Source organism: Eleutherodactylus coqui, chromosome 12 (assembly GCF_035609145.1).
Source record: "Eleutherodactylus coqui strain aEleCoq1 chromosome 12, aEleCoq1.hap1, whole genome shotgun sequence".
Taxonomy (NCBI): Eukaryota; Metazoa; Chordata; class Amphibia; order Anura; family Eleutherodactylidae; genus Eleutherodactylus; species Eleutherodactylus coqui.
In genome coordinates, this window is record NC_089848.1 from 24,304,770 (window position 1) to 24,323,192 (window position 18,423).

Genomic DNA, 18,423 nt, shown 5'->3' on the forward strand with positions numbered 1-18,423 from the left:
ATATTCGGGTATGTCCAAATGCGTAACGTTAAAGGGGTTTTCCAGGCAGAATACCAGGTCATCAATAGTTGATCGGCTGGGGTCAGTCGTTCGGGCCCCCGACTGATCAGCTGATTGTTTGCCGTTCTCAATGAAATCAACGCCAGCTGTACCTGCAGTTACAAGCGCCGGCCACTACACAGAGGTCGGATCTGAGACTTCCAATGCTTCTGCTCAGACCACTGTGTATTTGTGGCGCTGTCAGCGGGTGCACAATCAGTTGATCGGTCAGGGTCCCGAGCGACGGACCCCAGCCGATCAACTATTGATGACCTATCCTGAGGATAGGTCATCAATAGTATTCTCGCCAGAAAACCCCTTTAAGAAGTTGTACAGTTGTTTATAATAGCACTGAAGCCCAGCCTAGAATGGCGCAGCAACTACCAAGAACACCTCTCTAACTTCATACGTGGAACGTGTAGCCTTATACATTAGCGGCACCAAGTTACCTGCATGCCTCTCATCTTCTGGAAGCGGGCCACCGTATCGCTCAGCGTGTAAACCCGTACGTGGCCCATGTGTAGCTTCCCGGATGGATACGGAAACATCGACAGGACATAATACTTCAGTTTTGAATTCTGTAAAGTAATTTTATAAAAAAGAGAACATGTGAAACATTGTAACCCGTCATCATCAACTGGTTGCATTATTGTTTCATTCACATTTGCGCAGAATTAAAAGTCTTGCTGTTTCCCGCTGCTATTTGTAATAAAGCAAAGAGAGGAAATGCGGCATCGCAACAAAAGCAGCTAATGAGGAGCATGGCTGCGCTGCTTTCATCCCGGGAAGGCTAATTCGTCTCATAATTGTATTTTCTCCTTATGGAAGTACAGAGATAGGATGTAAAAGAAACATGTAACAATACAATTCAATTGCTGAAACATTCCGTTGAGCGGCTCACGAGAAAAACTCATTTATCGGAGTTTAGAGAAATACTTCTGTTCGTTCAGGAAAAGCTTTGCCATAAGTAATAATAATACTTCTATCAGTGCTTTCAGAAGGGAGCGGCAGAACCGGCCTGTTACAGACGGCCGTGGCAACCGGCGGCTACAGTACAGGCTTCCTATGACGACAGATTGGCGGTCAGACCACATAAGAACGACAAAAAATGATCAAAGGAACCCAGAAAACACCCGAACAGCATATAATACACACTGTTTCCTTTTTTATCCCAAGGCCTGCGGCACTTGAGCGTAGGCGTATTTGCGTGCGCATTTGTGTAATGGACATTGGGTTTTTGCGTGCGCATAAGTGTGTTTTGCTGTACTTTTTGGGTGCGCAATTGCAAGCGCAAAAAAACTCGCAACGATGCTTACAGTCATTGAAATGGCCAATTAGTTTAACCCATTAATGACCACCCATACGTCCATTGAGGGGCTCTATTCTGCAGCGCAGTCTTTTGAAGACGCTGCTTCAGAAGGCCGGCGCGGGTCTCCTCTGCCAGATGACAGCCAGGTACCTACTCTAACATGAGGACTGAAGAAACCCTCGATCCCCGGTGTTTAACTCTTTAGACACCCTGATTAGTGCGACAGGGACATGTAAAAGGCTGACAGAGCGAGGGGGCTCCCTCAATCACCCAACGGACCCCCAGCAAAGTGATTGCGGGATGCTATGGCGCCTGGAGGCTTCAATACAACCTCTGGGTCTGCCCGCTACGATGGCCTATAAGGCCCGCTGTCCCCGGAAGCCGCCACCCGGGAGCAGGAGCCGGCAGACGGAGCTCCGCTGTCAGCCTATCTGACAGATAGGCTGATCGGGGAGAATCGCGGCAATGCAATGCAGCATGCTGCAAATTTCCGGCCGAGAGCGGAGAATCGCTATGATTCTCTGCTCGTGGACACGGGGCCGATGCTTTCCATAGCACGCTTCAGACAGCGTGATTCGCGGGCGATTTACTGACGGCAAAATCCGGCCCGTGGACAGGGGGCCTTGGGCTCAGCCTCTGGCTGTGATTCATAGGCTTTCTAATGCATTACAGTAATGAAGCATAGTAGTGTATTAGAAGAGTCATAAAAGATGCTGATAATTGAGTTCCCTAGTGGGACACATGGTGCATGGAAAAAAAATACAAAAAACATGGCGAAAATAGCTAATTTTGTCTATCTTGCCTTACAATAAAAGGAATAGAGAGTGATCAAAACATTGCATGGATCAACAAATGGTACCATTAAAAAGTACAACTCATCCCGGAAAAAAAAAACCTTTAGGCCCCCTGTCCACGGCAGTGATTTCGCCAGCGGTAAACCGCCAGCGAATCACGCCATCTGAAGCTTTCCATAGCATTGCTATGGAAAGCGCCGGCCCCCTATCCACGAGCGGAGAATCATTGCGATTCTCCCCCCGCGGCCGGCAATTCGCAGCATGCTGCAAATTGCCCCGATTCTCCGCGGTCAGCCTATCTGTCAGATTAGGCTGACCGGCGGAGATTCGTCTGCGGCTCCAGCTCCCGGGTGGCGGGATACCGCAACGCCCGTGGACAGGAGGCCTTAACAGCACGGTTGAGAACTAATATTTTTCTTTTTGGGTCTTTGAGTGCAGCGATAAACAAAAAAGTTGGGAAAAAAAAGCTATAAATTTAGTATTGACATAATTGTACCGGACAGCAGAATCAATTTAACATATTATTTATCCTGCGCCATGAACGCCGCTAACAATAAAAAGTAGCAAATTTTGTTTAAAAATGGAATAAAAAGCAATCAAAATGTTATCTGTTCCAAAAATTGGATAAATGAAGACTAGAGTTCATCCCGCAAATAACAAGCCCCATAGAGCTCCGACAACGGAAAATAAAAATGTTCTGGGTCTCGGGATGCGGCGACATAAAAGCAAAATCTTTAAAAAAGAAAATGTTTTTTATGTACAAAAATAGTAAAACTTTATAAACTCGGTATTGCAGAAGAACGCTATCACATGATTTATTTTGCACACTGAAAGCCAAAAAAATGAAATCCAAAATAAAAAAATAGCAGAATTTCTTTTCTTCTCCCAATCCATCTAAATATATGAAAAAAAGTGATACAATACATGATATGTACCCGAAAATGATTTCATTAAAAAAATACAAGTTCATAGGGTAACGTCAACAGAAAAATGTAAGCGTTATGGCTCCTGGAACGCAGCAATGAAAAAACTGAAAAGTTAATTGGTCATTCGGGCGCAAACAGGCTTGGACACACAAGGGTTAACACAATAGTGTTTTTACGTCCTGCTGTTGCAGGACGTGTATGGAAGGAGTTAGCGCCACTATCTCCCTCCATACAGCGCAGGCGTCAGCTGTTTATTAAAGCTGACACCCACGGGCAATAGCCGCAATTCGCCTTTCGGGGCTATTAACCCTTTAAATGCTGCTGTCAATTCTGACAGCGGCATTTAAATCCCCCGAACGCTGTTCGGGCGTCCCGTACGCCCCCCTCCCGTGGTGAGATCAGGGAAGCCGTGCAGGTGTCATGGCAGCCGGGGGCCTTCTGAAAGCATATTTGTAGTTTACGCTTAGGTTAAGCAGCGCTGCTGATTAGAGCCACCTGATTGGCTCTTCGGCACCACGTGACTACACAGCGTGCACGCGCATTGCCTTCAGCAGCCGTGCACTACACACTACACTTAAGCAGCACGGGGTTAGGTTTAGGGTTAGGTTTACGGTTAGGTTTAGGGATAGGATTACCTAAACCTAACCCTAACCCTAACCCTAACCCTAACCCTAAACACTAACCGTAAACACTAAAAGTAACCCTATACCTAACCCTAAACCCTAACCCTAAACCCTAACCCTAAACCTAACCCTAAACCCTAACCCTAAACCCTAACCCCGTGCTGCTTAAGTGTAGTGTGTAGCGCATGTCTGCTTAACTGTAGTGTGTAGTGCACGGCTGCTGAAGGCAATCCGCGTGCACACTGTGTAGTCACGTGGTGCCGAAGAGCCAATCAGGTGGCTCTAATCAGCAGCGCTGCTTAACCTAAGCGTAAACTACAAATATGCCTTCTGAAAGGCCCCAGGGATGTCTTAGAGGACTGACTATCAAGCCATCCCGGAGCTGTAGTTTTTATTGGTACCATTTTGGGGTACATACGTTTTTTATCACTTTTATCGCTTTTTTTGGCAGGCAAAATGCTAAAAAATAGCATTTTGTCTGTTTTTTTTTAATGCTTTTTGCCATGCAGGATAATAAGTGTATTGTACGTGTCATTACGGACGCGTCGATAACAAATATGTGGGATTTTTTTATGCTAATATGAGAAAAAGCATAAAAAGGGGTTTTTTTACTTTTTTTTTACATTTTTATTTTTTGTACTTTATTTTGCTCTTCTTTTTACACCATTTGTGTCCCTCTGAGGGACTTACAGTGCAGCACTAATGATCGCTGTGATAAGGCATGGCAGGACTTCTCTCCTGCCATGCCTTATTGCTTACTACAGTGATCTTAGGCAATGGCAATACAGGACGCCGGTGTTTGGCGTCCTGTTGCCATAGCAACCAGCCGGGCTCTCGCGATGTTATCGCAAGAGCGCGCTCCCGCTGTAAACCCTTTCCCTGCCGCAATCTACTTAGATCGTGTCAGGGAAGGGGTTAACAGCGGGTGGGCTCATCTCCAATGCCCCCCCGCTGTCGCAGCAGGACGCTGGCTACTAGTGACAGCTGGCTCCCAATGCAGGATAGCGCGAGATCTGCTATGATCTCGCACTATCCCTATGACGTAAGGGTACATCATTTTGCAGGAAGTACCCCGCTCCCAGGTTGTTTTGTACCTCAAGGACCAGATCCTTTTTAGGGATTTTACCCATGTGGCGGTTTTACTGCCATATTTCTTTTCCTTCAGCTACCAAAATTATTTTTGCTGCGTTTTTTTTTTCTGTAACATACAGGGCGATTTTTTAAAATATCTTTTTCACTAACTTTTTTTCAGTTTTTTTATTTTATTGGGGGTAAAAAGCTAAAATAAATATATATATATTTTTAAACATCTATAGTTATTTTTTTTTAATTTGTATATTTACGCTAAAATAAAGTATGGGAACGGGCTCCTCATTTTGTTTCGGATGTTTTGAAATGTAATATGTATAGTTTTGGATTACAGGGAGCTTAGAGAGTCAGTTTTGGGTTATTTTCTTTTATTATGTATATCTTGTTGTTTTATTCTGTAATTTTGTCTTACTGATCTAAGTAATTATGTTTTTTACTATCTATATCCCCCATGACGCCATGTAAGACCTCTTGGGGACATTTAGATGTTTTTCTTTTTCTTTCCCACTTCCCCCTGTAGCTGCCCCATAGGAGCCCCAGTTACAGAGGAAAGCAACCCCTGTAGTGACATTAGTCACTGGCAGAGCTGGCCAGGGTCTAGTATGACCCTCCAGCTCAGCTGTAGCAGGTAACCTCTGTGGTTACGTGACCTCCTGGCTCCCGCAGTGGAATGTCCGGGCTATCAGTAATCAGCTAAGCCACCGCCTTAAAAAGATATATGTGCAGGTTTAAGGTTCGTTAGCGAGTGAGTAAAAAGGCGTAATGACTGTCACTAAGGGTGCTTTTACATGGGAAGATCTGTCGGGCAACAGATGCCCAACAGGTCATTCCAGCGATGATTGTTCCTATACTTTTACACAGGAATAAGTTTCGCTAACTGAATAGAGGTGGAGCAGGCGGGGAAATGTTCTGGCTCGCCCACCTCCATTCACAGTAAGCAGGCAGTCATTCATAAGTGATACTACCTGTTTACACTCAATCGAGAATCACAGAATTATATCATAGAATGGTAGAGCTGGGAGGGACCTCCAGGGTCATCGGTCCAACCCCCGCTCAGTGCAGGATCACTAAATCATCCCAGACAGATGTCTGTCCAGCCTGTTTGAACACTTCCATTGAAGAAGAACTCCCCACCTCCCGTGGTAACCTGTTCCACTCATTGATCCCCCCTCACTGTCTAATATATAATCTGTGTCTCCTCCCTTTCAGTTTCATCCCATTGCTTCTAGTCTTTTTTTGTGCAGATGAGAATAGGGCTGATCCCTCTGCACTGTGGCAGCCCTTCAGATATTTGTAGACCGCTATTAAGTCTCCTCTCAGCCTTCTTTTTTGCAAGCAAAACATCCCCAGATCCTTTAACCGTTCCTCATAGGACATGATTTGCAGACCGCTCACCATCTTGGTAACTCTTCTCTGAACTTGCTCCAGTTTGTCTATGTCTTTTTTAAATTGGAGTACTCAGAACTGGACACAGTATTCCAGATGAGGTTTGACTAAGGAAGAGTAGAGGGGGGATAATGACCTCACGTGATCTAGACTCTATGCTTCTCTTAATACATCCCAGAATTGTGTTTGCCTTTTTGGCTGCTTCATCACACTGTTGACTCATGTTCAGTCTATGATCTATTAGTATACCCAAGTCTTTTTCACATGCGCTGCTGCTTAGCCCAATTCCTTCCATTCTGTATGTGCTTTTTTCATTTCTCTTGCCCAGATGTAGAACTTTGCATTTCTCCTTGTTAAATACCATTTTGTTAGTCACCGCCCACTGTTCAAGCTTTTCTAGATCTTTTTGAATACTCTCTGTCTTCCCTAGTGTTAGCTATCCCTCCTAGCTTTTGTCATCAGCAAATTTCATCAGTTTCCCATCAATTCCCTCCTCCAGATCATTTATAAAAATGTTGAACAACACTGGGCCTAGGACAGAGCCTTGTGGTACCCCACTTGATACATTCTTCCACTTGGATGTGCAGCCATTTATGACCACTCTGAGTACAATCACTCAGCCAGTTCTGAATCCACCTAGCAGTTGCCTTGTCAATCCCATATTTGAGAAGTGAACAATTTCTCGTTGGTCATTCAGTCAGTGAATGCCTTCACACTGAATGATAATTGTTCATATTCTCGTTGTATTACAGGAATCCAAATGATAATCTTTCCTTGTAAAAGCACCTTTAGGGGATTAAACGATCACAATGGGTAGAGTAAAGGGCCTTTTACAGACAATTATCGCTCAAAAGCCATCTTTTGAGCCATAATTGTTGTGTGTAAATGTGTGCCCATCGTGCACTTTTCGTTCATCGCTGAGTTCGGCTCAGCTTAAAATCCGTCATTCCTGATAAGAGAGACCACACACGGTGTTCCCTGCAGGCAGCGCTGATAAGATTCTTTCAGCTGCTGTCCCGCTGGAGAACAATAGTGATATATTTCGAGAACAGACCACCCGCTGTTCTCTCAATACATGCAAACGAAGCTAGTTAGCTACTAATGGGCTGATTAGCTCATTAGTAGCTAAGGCAAAATGATCGCTCAAAACTGTCAGTTTCTGATGAATTTCGAGCCATCATCTGTGTGTGTAAATGGACCTTAAAGGGGTTGTCCCGCGAAAGCAAGTGGGGGTATACACTTCTGTATGGCCATATTAATGCACTTTGTAATATACATCGTGCATTAAATATGAGCCATACAGAAGTTATTCACTTACCTGTTCCGTTGCTGGCGTCCTCGTCTCCATGGTGCCGTCTAATTTCAGCGTCTAATCTCCCGATTAGACGCGCTTGCGCAGTCCGGTCTTCTCCCTTCCGAATGGGGCCGCTCGTGCTGGAGAGCTGCTCCTCGTAGCTCCGCCCTGTCACGTGTGCCGATTCCAGCCAATCAGGAGGCTGGAATCGGCAATGGAACGCACAGAGCCCACGGTGCACCATGGGAGAAGACCTGCGGTCCACCGTGGGTGAAGATCCCGGCGGCCATCTTCGCAAGGTAAGTAAGAAATCACCGGAGCACGGGGATTCGGGTAAGTACTATGCGTTTTGTTTTTTTTAAACCCCTGCATCGGGTTTGTCTTGCGCCGAACGGGGGGGCTATTGAAAAAAAAAAAAAAACCGTTTCGGCGCGGGACAACCCCTTTAAGCAATAAACAAGCAGCTACATAAAAAGGAGAACGGTAGGATGAAATAAGTTTATATACATATACTTACGTCTGAGTCAAGTGTGGTAAAATTGTCTTTTATCCTGTGATGCCAACTTTTTTCCACCTTTCTTCTAGTTTGCAATCCATAAACCTTTTCCCACTGTCCCGTCTCACTGTAAATGGTTCTTGGGATTCCATGACTTAAAACCCGCTGCCAATCCTTATGCAGGGCATTCAGTCTTCCTTTCAGACAACTACTACAAAATCCAAGTCCCATCGCAGCGGGACCCGTTCTTCATGTAGACAAATCCCTGCAGAAATATGAATTAATACTAATATTACCACATAATACGTCACACTGGATAGAAGTAACACGGTCATGATAAATAGGCTTTAACTTGTGTTACTGAATGCAATAATTAACAATGCAGGTTGGAAAGAATGAGCTGTGAGGACATAACTCCAATCATACATGGCATATATTCAAGAATAACCACAAAGTAGGAACATTAATGCAGATGAAAAGGTCAAGTAAACTTACAATCACAGCAGGAAAGGGGAATCCCTGCAGTCGAACGGTTCCGTCAAGGGATGGAAGCGAACAGCACCAGACGGGAGACATTGACTATAATGGTTCCACCCAATGGTTCGCCCGGCTGCCTGCCCTTTGGACGGAAGACAAAGAGCTCTTTCTTCCAGTATTTTCAGCCAGATCTGCGACTCATATGTGAAACCGGGCTAAGAGTTAAATCTAGTAATACATTTGTCTTGGGGGGAGTCCTACGTCTCTCAGGATATGGTGCGTACGGTATACCCGAGGACGGGGATGAGAGTATAGGGGGGCTCTAGAGGTCAACTAGGACCTCAGAGACACAGGAGAAAATACAGATAATGGGGGGGTTGCACCACATGCCCCACACTTTGGAAAAGTTTTCTATTTTCATAAACTTGTTCTTATGAGATCGTTGTGTTCACTAGTTTCCTCCACTGACCAAGAGAAGGGGATTGGTTTCCCATCCATCTCAGAGCAACTGCTATTCGTGCAAATAATAAGGTTTCCGTAAGCAGCTCGTGGGTGTGATGGGACCATCCTGTATACCCAGCAAGCACGCCTCAGGAGATTTGGGCACGGGGGTTCTACTACTGTATTCAGTGTCTGCACCACATTATTCCTGAACATGTACACAGTCCCAGGCCGTATGCCAGAAATCTGCCCTGAAACCGCACGCTGATGGCATCTGTTGTGTTAACCCACCCATTTACCGTAGTGTAATGAAAAAGGTTTGGTACCGTGCCAGCCAGTAGAGCAAAGTGTGACTGTTCCCAGCAAGAGTAACCAAGTAATCTTGTAGATATGGTAACTTTTAATGGCTAACAAAAATACTAGAGATGAGCGAGTAGTGCCTTAGCCGAGTATGTCCCCGCTCGTCTCTAAAGATTCAGGGGCCGGTGCCGGTGACAGGTGAGTTGCGGCGGGGAGCAGGGGGGAGCGGGGGGGGGGGGGGGGGGAGAGAGAGATCTCCCCGCTCTCCCCCGCCGGCCCCCGAATCTTTAGAGATGAGCGGGGAGATACTCGGCTAAGGCACTACTCGCTCGACTAATGTGCCTTAGCGAGTATACTTGCTCATCTCTAAAAAATACACACTGTTATAGCGAGCTTTCAAACCTACTTAGGGTTCTTCTTCAGGTCTAAATGAATAGATCCGAAGATGCATACATACATACATACACTTATGACAAGGTACACCCATGGATGCGTAATTTGCACTTAAAAGAATACCACAACAGATCTACAAACATCTTCAAAAAGTCACGGATAAGGGAGTGAAGGTTTTATGGTCCCTGAATTATTCACATGCATGCAGTGGGTCCTCCTGTGCCCATGCCATCACACTGACGCTAATGTATGTCATGGAGGTTTAATAGATGTGCATTTGACATTATGGTGGGGGAAGTTGTTAAAGTGATCCTCCTGGCCTGGACAAACAAAGATGGCCACACCAGTTTCACTGACACACTTTTAGGCCCCCTGTCCACGGCCAAGGAGGAATATTGCTAGCGATAATCTGCCACGGGGAAGGAGGGGGGGGGGGGGGACTGACAGGTCTCAGCGATGAGCCTATCTGATAGGTAGGCTCACAGTAGAGAATCACGGCAATCGCAGCATGCCGAGATTTAAATCCCGTGAGCAGAGAATCGCTATGATTCGTTCATGGATGTCAGGGCTGCGCTTTCCATATGGAAAGCTTTGCAGAGCGTGATCCGCAGTCCGCAGGTGATTTATCGGCTGTGGATCATTGCCCAAGGTCAGGCAGCCTTGGTCTGAGACTCTACACCTGCTTTGATTGGCCAGTGCTGCTCATATGAACAGTACCAGACAGGCAGATCAGCAAGTAGTGTCTTAGACTACCAATGTATACTACAGTGTTTCCCTGAAAGTAAGACCTACCCCGATAATAAGCCCTACCCTGCTTTGTTTTTGTTTTCTTTATATGGGGGGGTGAGGATTATATAAATTCTAGCACAAAAATTAACCCTAGCTACACTACATGACAAAAAAAAATAATAATAAACTAGCAGGCATCATCTGGGTCCCTCCCGCTGGTCTCTGCAGTTCAAGCAGGATTGTTGCAGTTCTCAGTTCCGACAGAACATTGTTTGCTGGTTACAAGGGTTTGTAGACCCCGCCTCCAGCAAGCAATTGCTCTGATTGGTTCTCGAGCGTGGGGTTCAGACAATCAGAGCCATTCAATGAACTGTACGGAAGCCTCGCCGGGCTTTAGAGACTAGTGGGAGGGACCCAGATAGCGCCTGCTAGATAAGTCTAATAAGACACCCCCCCAAAATAAGACCTAGTACCTCTTATGGGGCAAAAATTAATATAAGACAGGGTCCTATTTTCAGGGAAACACAGTAATACACAGTGTGCATCAGGTAGTCAGAGAAGCGCTTTAGCCCTCTGTGTTTGTCAAGGACAGGAGGGTCACTTTAAAATATTTTCTGCTATTAACAGAAAGGAGTAAAGCTGACAGCAGACCAGACAGCAGTCTCAGAAAACATCACATTATCAGATTAAGGGCTTTTACCCACTACCGTTTTTTATTGCTGCGATATCGCTGCATTTTTTCAATGAGACTTTCTAATGTTAAAAATCGCATCGCACAAAAATTGCAAGTTTGTGCTTTTGTGATTTTTGTGTGAAGCGATTCGAACATTAGAAAGTCCCATTGAACAAAACGCAGCGATATCGCAGCGTTAAAACAATGCTAGTGGGTAAAAGCCCCTAGGCCTCATTGACAGGAGCGTTTTTACACGACTGTTTAGCCCCAATAATCCCGACCATGTGACGCATTCCAATGCATTCATTCGGGTGCGTGAAAAAAATAAAAAATATCGCACTGTCAATACGTCAAATCGTTTTCAGTTGCTGATTTTTCACGCTGCGTCAAAAGATAGGTCTTGCCCTATCGCTTGACAAAAAACGCTTGAAGCTCCCATAGACTCCTAAGGGAGCAGATAGAAAGGGAGGGGAGGGAGTTTAGCTGCGTCCGGAACTCCAAAAAGAAGACAGCCGGCTCTATTTAAGCCTTAGCAGTCATTCCGAGGATTTCTGACGAACGACGGGATTCTGCAGCGTATTTTTCAGGCGATACACCGTGTAAATGGACAAGAAAACACTAATTAATCTCGATCGTGACTATCCTTCATCAATGCGGCCGGCAGAAGAACGCATCGTCCGTGTGAATGGGGCTTTAGAGCAGCTTCACACGAGCATACGCGTATAAACGCTCACGCAGCGCATTGTAATTGTGCATTAAAGAGGTTCGTAGAGGTAGATTTGTGGGCGTGTCTACACAAAGTACTGTAGCTTCTGCGTACGTAGGGCCGGGTCGCACGCGCGACACACCTTTTCCGTGGAATAAAGGGCTATTTAGCCTAATGAGGTCCAGATGTGCTCTTTTTCCGCATTTTGCGCCGTGTTTCACTTTCCTTTGTGTAGCTGCACGCCTCCCATAGACTTCTACGGGGCCTTTGTTGCGCAAAAAACCCCCAGTAAAATAGAGCAGGTCCCATTTTTTTCCCATGCACGCCAAACGTGCTCCCGAGGACAACCCCACTGGAATCACTGCGTCCATCCGGTGTTTTGCGTGCACAGATATTGTATGTGCAAATACTCACGCGAACACGGTCATGTGACGAAGCCCCCAGGATATAAAAATCGCTGCATGCCCTTGTTAGGAATCACCCATTATTTCCTATGAGCTGCCCGGAGCGGAACAACAAAAATACCGGACGCGGATCTGAACGGCGCTAGTTAGACCGCATTGACAACAGGATCGGTCCAACTTCCGCTTTAGGCGGGATTCACACGGACGTATTATGCACAAGCAAATTGTCTGCGCATCTGGCGGTGAATAGAACCCACTGACCGCCACGGGTCTGTTTACGTAAGCGTATTTTGAGCGTGCCTTTTTTTTGCGCAAAAGAAAAAAACAGCAGCCTGCTTTTATTTCCTGCGGATTTGCGCAGGGAAACGCATATTGAACCGATTACACGGATTGCCTGGGAGGCCGGGAGCGGGGGTTACTGCTGACCACAATACACATGATCCTCATGAGCAAAAGGCACAGAAAAACATGCGGCAAAAATGCGCCCGTGTGGTGGCGGCCTTATACGGCGACACGGGCTGCCATACCCAGCCCCGCAGGCGACGGCTCCCGGCTAGGACTTTGGTTCACTATTCAGCGCTGACCGAGGCTGAGCATCGCCGCATGTGAGACAACGCCCAGGACTCGCTCACAATGGCGTATTTACGCTACGTCCATGCGGTTTTTTTAACACGATGTTCGATCGCCTGTAAAGATACGCGGCGCGGGCTATTCTGGTGGGTACAACGCACCGCAGGGGCCATAAACGTGAACGAGTCGGCGCAACAACACAGGAACCCAGGTAATCGCTGCATATCTGTGCGAACGAAAACCAGCGGGGTGCGCACAATACGCAGGCAAACGCGGTTTTCGGTCACGTAAATATACAGCATATGAAAGCGACCAAATGGGCTGATGTCCGTGCGAACGCCCTGGGATTGGCGTAAATGTGATGCCGTCACACGGGGCTCCGGGGGGCAACAAGGCGGCACCATAAATCGCAGACATTATTATCATTAGTCGCTCGGCTCAAGTTTTATTTATTTTTTTACCAAAACCAAGGAGAATTTGTGGATGTAGCTTTTAATGCACCCGACGAGCCCGTATGATGTCCCCGCCGGGTCTGCCTGGTATCCTGGGACCTGTGGTGCCACACAAGCCCGCCTGGGCAGCAGACCTCCCGCTGTGGCAGCACAAACTGCAGGCTGTCACCCGGCATCTACATCCCACGGACTCACATGTCCTACCTCACTGGTCGCTCCAATTGCGGGGGCGCGCGTCTTGATGACGTTGGAACCACGTGATCGGGCTTTCTGTGTGGGCGGGGCCAGGCTCTGAGCTTTCATGCTGAGGAGCAGCGGCTGGTGCTGTGCTGGTCTGTCCTATTAAGACCGCTGCTGCACACAGTACAACTACGCGGACTACACCACAACACTGCCCCACAACTACAGAGCTTGGGCGGCAGTGTAGTTATGTGGTCCGGGTAGTTGGGCGGCAGTGTAGTTATGTGGTCCGGGTAGTTGGCTGGCAGCATAGCTGTGAGGTCCGGGTAGTTGGGTGGCAGTGTAGCTGTTTGGTCTGAGTAGTTTGGTGGAGGCGGGCACCCACACAGGCAGATTCTTCAATGCCAATATGCCCGTGTGCAGCCGGCCTAAGTGATTACCATGTCAGAGCAAAAGGGTCGTTTATTGCGGAAAACTGACCCCTTGAATGGCACCCCAAGCTTGGACAGAAGATGTGATACAGGCAGGCATGGAGGCTCTAGTACCCGGTTGTACCACCTCTAGCTTGGATACAAGATGTGATACAGGCAGGCATGGAGGCTCTAGTACCCGGTTGTACCACCTCTAGCTTGGATACAAGATGTGATACGGGGGGCATGGAGGCTCTAGTACCCTGTTGTACCGTCTCTAGCTTGGATACAAGATGTGATACGGGGGGCATGGATGCTCTAGTACCATATTGGGCCACCTCTAGCTTGGATACAAGATGTGATACAGGCAGGCATGGAGGCTCTAGGACCCGGTTGTACCACCTCTAGCTTGGATACAAGATGTGATACGGGGGGCATGGAGGCTCTAGTACCCTGTTGTACCGTCTCTAGCTTGGATACAAGATGTGATACGGGGGGCATGGATGCTCTAGTACCATATTGGGCCACCTCTAGCTTGGATACAAGATGTGATACAGGCAGGCATGGAGGCTCTAGGACCCTTTAGCACCGCCTCTAGCTTGGTTATAAGATATAATATGGATGGATATGGAAGTTACATGGATGCTGAGTGTTGGCTCCGTTAAAAAGAAAAGAACACAAGCATACTGAAAGTCAATGGGGAAAAAATAGAAACCTTTAATTCCATTCTAATTCAGTTTTTCTGTTCCAAGAATGGACCAGAGACACCCATGTAACTTTCATCCCTGCACTGTGGATGTTTACTTGGTGTGCTCAATAACAGACATAAACCGTACTGTCTGTGTGATAATAGTCTAATTAGATTAGGTTTGTCCAGAATTGTGACTTAACGTGACAATCAGAACACAATTTATTAGGGATTAAATGGGTTTTCTGGGACTAAAAAAAAGTTTAAATGGTTTCAAATTTAAAAAAATGGAATGCTCATCTATCCCTGCTGCTCCCCGTTCAGTGATGCACCCCTAATGCATGCTGCACGGAATTGGAAGAAGCGGCGGGCGGTCACATGCCATTTCTTGTTCATGCGACCGCTCGGCCACTAACAGGCTTCAGCTGTGATTCCTCTATGGCCGCTGAAGCCTATTAGTCACTACACTGTCATCTGCACTATGAACGTCACTCGTCCGCTCGTCACTTCTTCCAGGTCCACTGGTGAGGGCAGCAGGGCCGCAGCGCTGGGCGGGGAGCCGCACGGATAGGTGAGTATTCAATTTTTAACTTTTTTTAAACCCTTTCAACTTTGTTTTAGTTCTGAAAAACCCCTTTAATGCAGAAGTCCAAAGTTGAAGTTTCCACTTAGTATTTCTTGCAACTGTACATGAAAGTTTATCCTATAATTGTAACATAAAAGTGAGAACAGGCAATTAGTTTCAGACACGATGAACATTGCTACCACTAAGCCACTATCGCTATAAGATCCTGAACTAATCCTCTGGCTACTGCTTCTTCATGGTACAATGACCATGATAACAGGGTTAGAGTCAAACATCAATTTACACCGCTCAGAATAGAGGAAAAACTATTTTCTCCCTTTCTAAATACTTTGTCCAACCATGGATTGATGTACAGCCGTGTCTTCAGCAAGGCTTGTGCAGCTTTTCCAGAGTCCCCTTTGTTTTTCTTTTATTTGTATGTTTTAAGCACCCAAAGGCAATATTTGCTCCTCAACAAAGTAATGTCTCTCAGGCAGTCTCAAATTACTTCTAATCACACGCGTATTTACGCTTCACCACCCACCGCCGGCGCGTCTTGCGCCGCACATGCGCGCTGGCTCGCCAGACATGACTCACGCAGCAGATCCAGAGAGGTGAGTAAAGGGTCTTTGAGGGGCGCCATGTCGGACTCAGCTGCGATGTTCCGCTGGCGCAGGAGGCCTAATGACCCTTCAAGCCCAGCAACTCAATATGGTATTGATTCACAAGTGGATGGAAGACATTTAGAGCCATGCTGTCTGGATTGCCACCCAAAGCTTTCTTTAGTATTTGTGGATGCGGAATCTTGGGTGCAAAGGGATCTCTCTGGCACATCCCATAAATGCTAGATCAGACTCATGTCAGGCAAACATGCAAGCCACACCATTTGTAGAAACTCTCTAGAATGCTTCGAAAAAACCAATTCTGGACAACCTGGACCCAATGGCACAGTCCATTGTTCTCCTGGAATATCCCAGCATTGTGGGGATACACGTTGTCCATGAAGGGCAGCAATGACATGTTTACGTGGACCCAACCCATGCCATGAGAACAGATCTCACACGAGTATGAAACCACCACCAGCTAGCTTTTGTTCATTACAAAGGTTTATGTTTAGATACAATTCCTGTCCTCCAAGGCACATGGCAGAGGACATGAATTTTTATCTATATCCCCCCTCCCTTCTTTTTATTTTAGCCATTAAAATCTGCGATAACCCAGACATTAACAGGGTTGATATTGCATCAGTCCACCATAGGATCTGTATGTTTGCAGATGATATTCTACCATTGGTGTCCTTTCTGAACACCTCTATTCCTAATTTACTGGCAAAACTGTTCAGGTTTGGATCGCTCACAGGTCTATAAATTAGCAATGCAAAGTTAAGAGGCTTCAATCTCATGCTACCCCCACATCTGGTCTCTCAGCTTCAATTGAATTTCCCATTTCAGTGGTTATCCGGGTCACTGGATTACCTGGGCGTTCATTTAGCTAATTGATATACGTTGCTATTTGCTCAGAATGCTACCAAATTTCATGGACAGGAAGAATTCATTCATTAAAAATGACATTCCTTCCTAAACTTCTATACTTTTTTAGAGCTCTTCTAGTTCAAGTCCCAGGACACATCCTGAATACATCTCAACACATTTGTCTTGAAGTACTTTAGTCCAAGTGTCTCATGCTCCACCCCATACAGACTGAATGGACGCCTGGGCATTCCCAATTTTTTTAAATAATAGGCAGCCCAGTTATCCCAACTGGACCTTTTTCATTCAAAAACTAACACTACCGTTTGGCCCTCTTTAGCGGTCCCTGAGGTCTATCCTCTCAGTATTGATTCAATCTTGTGGACCCCACATATATACAGACCCCTATTACTAACCATATTATGAGACACTCTCTTAAGTTCTGGGATACCATTAAATGTTCAGGTGGCCTGATCTCTCCTCTTTTGCCCATCCTGCCCTTCCTACGAAACCCTTTGTTTCCCACTGGTAATGACTCTCCCCAAACTTTTCAAGCTTGGATAGAAAGAAGTCTCATCAAATGACGCCATACGCTTTCTCTGGAAGGTATCACCTCATTACCCACCCTTAAAAAACACTTTGACTTACCTTCATTTGAGCTTTTTTAATACTTACTCAAGCACTTTACATCTTTTCTTCTTAAGACCAAACACTAGTCTACCATCTGGACTATGAGTCGTTTTTGTTTTTTTTTCCTTATCATTTATGTAAACTGTCTAGGGGGGGAGACTATGCTGGAAAGGGGAGGCTCTTGCTAGGGTCGTAGGAACTGCATGGCTGTGTGGTTGAATATTAGCGTATCAGGTCAGCAGTGGAATTCTTATAGCTACCACCAGTCAGCTAGCCAGCTTTCAAGACTGATGAGTCTTTTTCCTCTGATCTAGAACCTGGATCACATATAGGACTTAAATAGATGTATTATACTCAGCTGTCCACCTTATGGCGGATTATATAGATATCGTTTACTATATAGTGGGATTAGATTACAATGACTGAGTACTTTCTGGCATTCTCCATAGATCCTCCTCGGCCTCAGAGAATTGACACGCTGTAATAGCTCCCCAAAAAATCATTATCAGACAGTGAATCGTGTCCTACTAGTTACGCAAGGAGAATCTTCATGTATTGTAGATTCTTAATAAAAGACACCACATGCACTAGATTTTGCATGTGCGGGCTGGCAGTGACACAAATATAAAACATTACAATACCAGTATTGGACCTAAGTAAAAGGGGCTTAATCTACTTCCTGATGATCTGTATAACCAACGGTGAAACGCGTTGAAGTTTAATAAATTAAGCACAAAAATCGTTTTAGATGCTAGGTGCGACTGGCCAGGTATCATCCGGGAAAATTACACTTGGGCATCTTCCATCGTGCATTTATGGAGGGATGTGCTTTAATCTAACTCCGGCAACTAAGTCTCTTTGTCTTTTTGGATAATACCCAGAGTTGCAATACTAGATATCACTGGGTTTGCCTAAGGCCCTGTATACAGACACAGATTTATGTGTCTGTTGTCTTCTTTAATCCCTTGATTAGTGCATTGTCATTATCACTTGGTCTGTTGTACGGCTCTTTTTTTTTTTTTGTCTTTTTTTGTTTTGTTTGGTGTGCCCTATGTGTTCTACAATTTTAAGTCTATCTAATAAAATTTAGTTTAAAAAAGTCCAGTCTACTGTGAAGGGCTGCTACTTTCAAAATAGACTGCTGCCCTGTGATTTCACTTTCTCTGGAAGGTATCACCTCATTACCCTCCCTTCAAAAACACTTTGGCTTATCTTTATTTGAGCTTTTTTAATACTTGCTCGAACACTTCACATCTTTTCTTCTTAAGACCACTAACTCTTCACTGACTCTAACTCCCTTTGTAACTTTCTGCTTCAAATATCCACATTCTAGGGGCCTTATCTCACAAATATACTCCAGACTGGTCCACTCCTCCAATC

The 18,423-nt window shown here is 45.8% G+C and overlaps 1 protein-coding gene across 5 annotated transcripts in view; it reads right to left on the reverse strand.

Annotated features, from left to right (window-relative positions):
• Positions 1-13,348, reverse strand: part of LARS2 (leucyl-tRNA synthetase 2, mitochondrial) — a 182,194-nt gene extending 168,846 nt beyond the window's left edge. Inside the window, exons 1-4 of one of the 5 annotated variants that reach the window (XM_066584754.1) lie at positions 13,111-13,261; positions 8,452-8,575; positions 7,978-8,221; positions 489-617 (exon numbers count right to left, since the gene is read on the reverse strand). In XM_066584754.1, the coding sequence (XP_066440851.1) occupies positions 489-617; positions 7,978-8,187 (339 nt within the window). In that variant the 5' untranslated portion in view covers positions 8,188-8,221; positions 8,452-8,575; positions 13,111-13,261. Of the gene's footprint in view, positions 1-488; positions 618-7,977; positions 8,222-8,451; positions 8,764-13,110; positions 13,262-13,296 lie in introns of those variants that run through there. The other 4 variants (XM_066584753.1, XM_066584757.1, XM_066584756.1 and 1 more) reach the window with 4 other exon arrangements.
• Between the last annotated feature and the right edge of the window lie 5,075 nt (positions 13,349-18,423).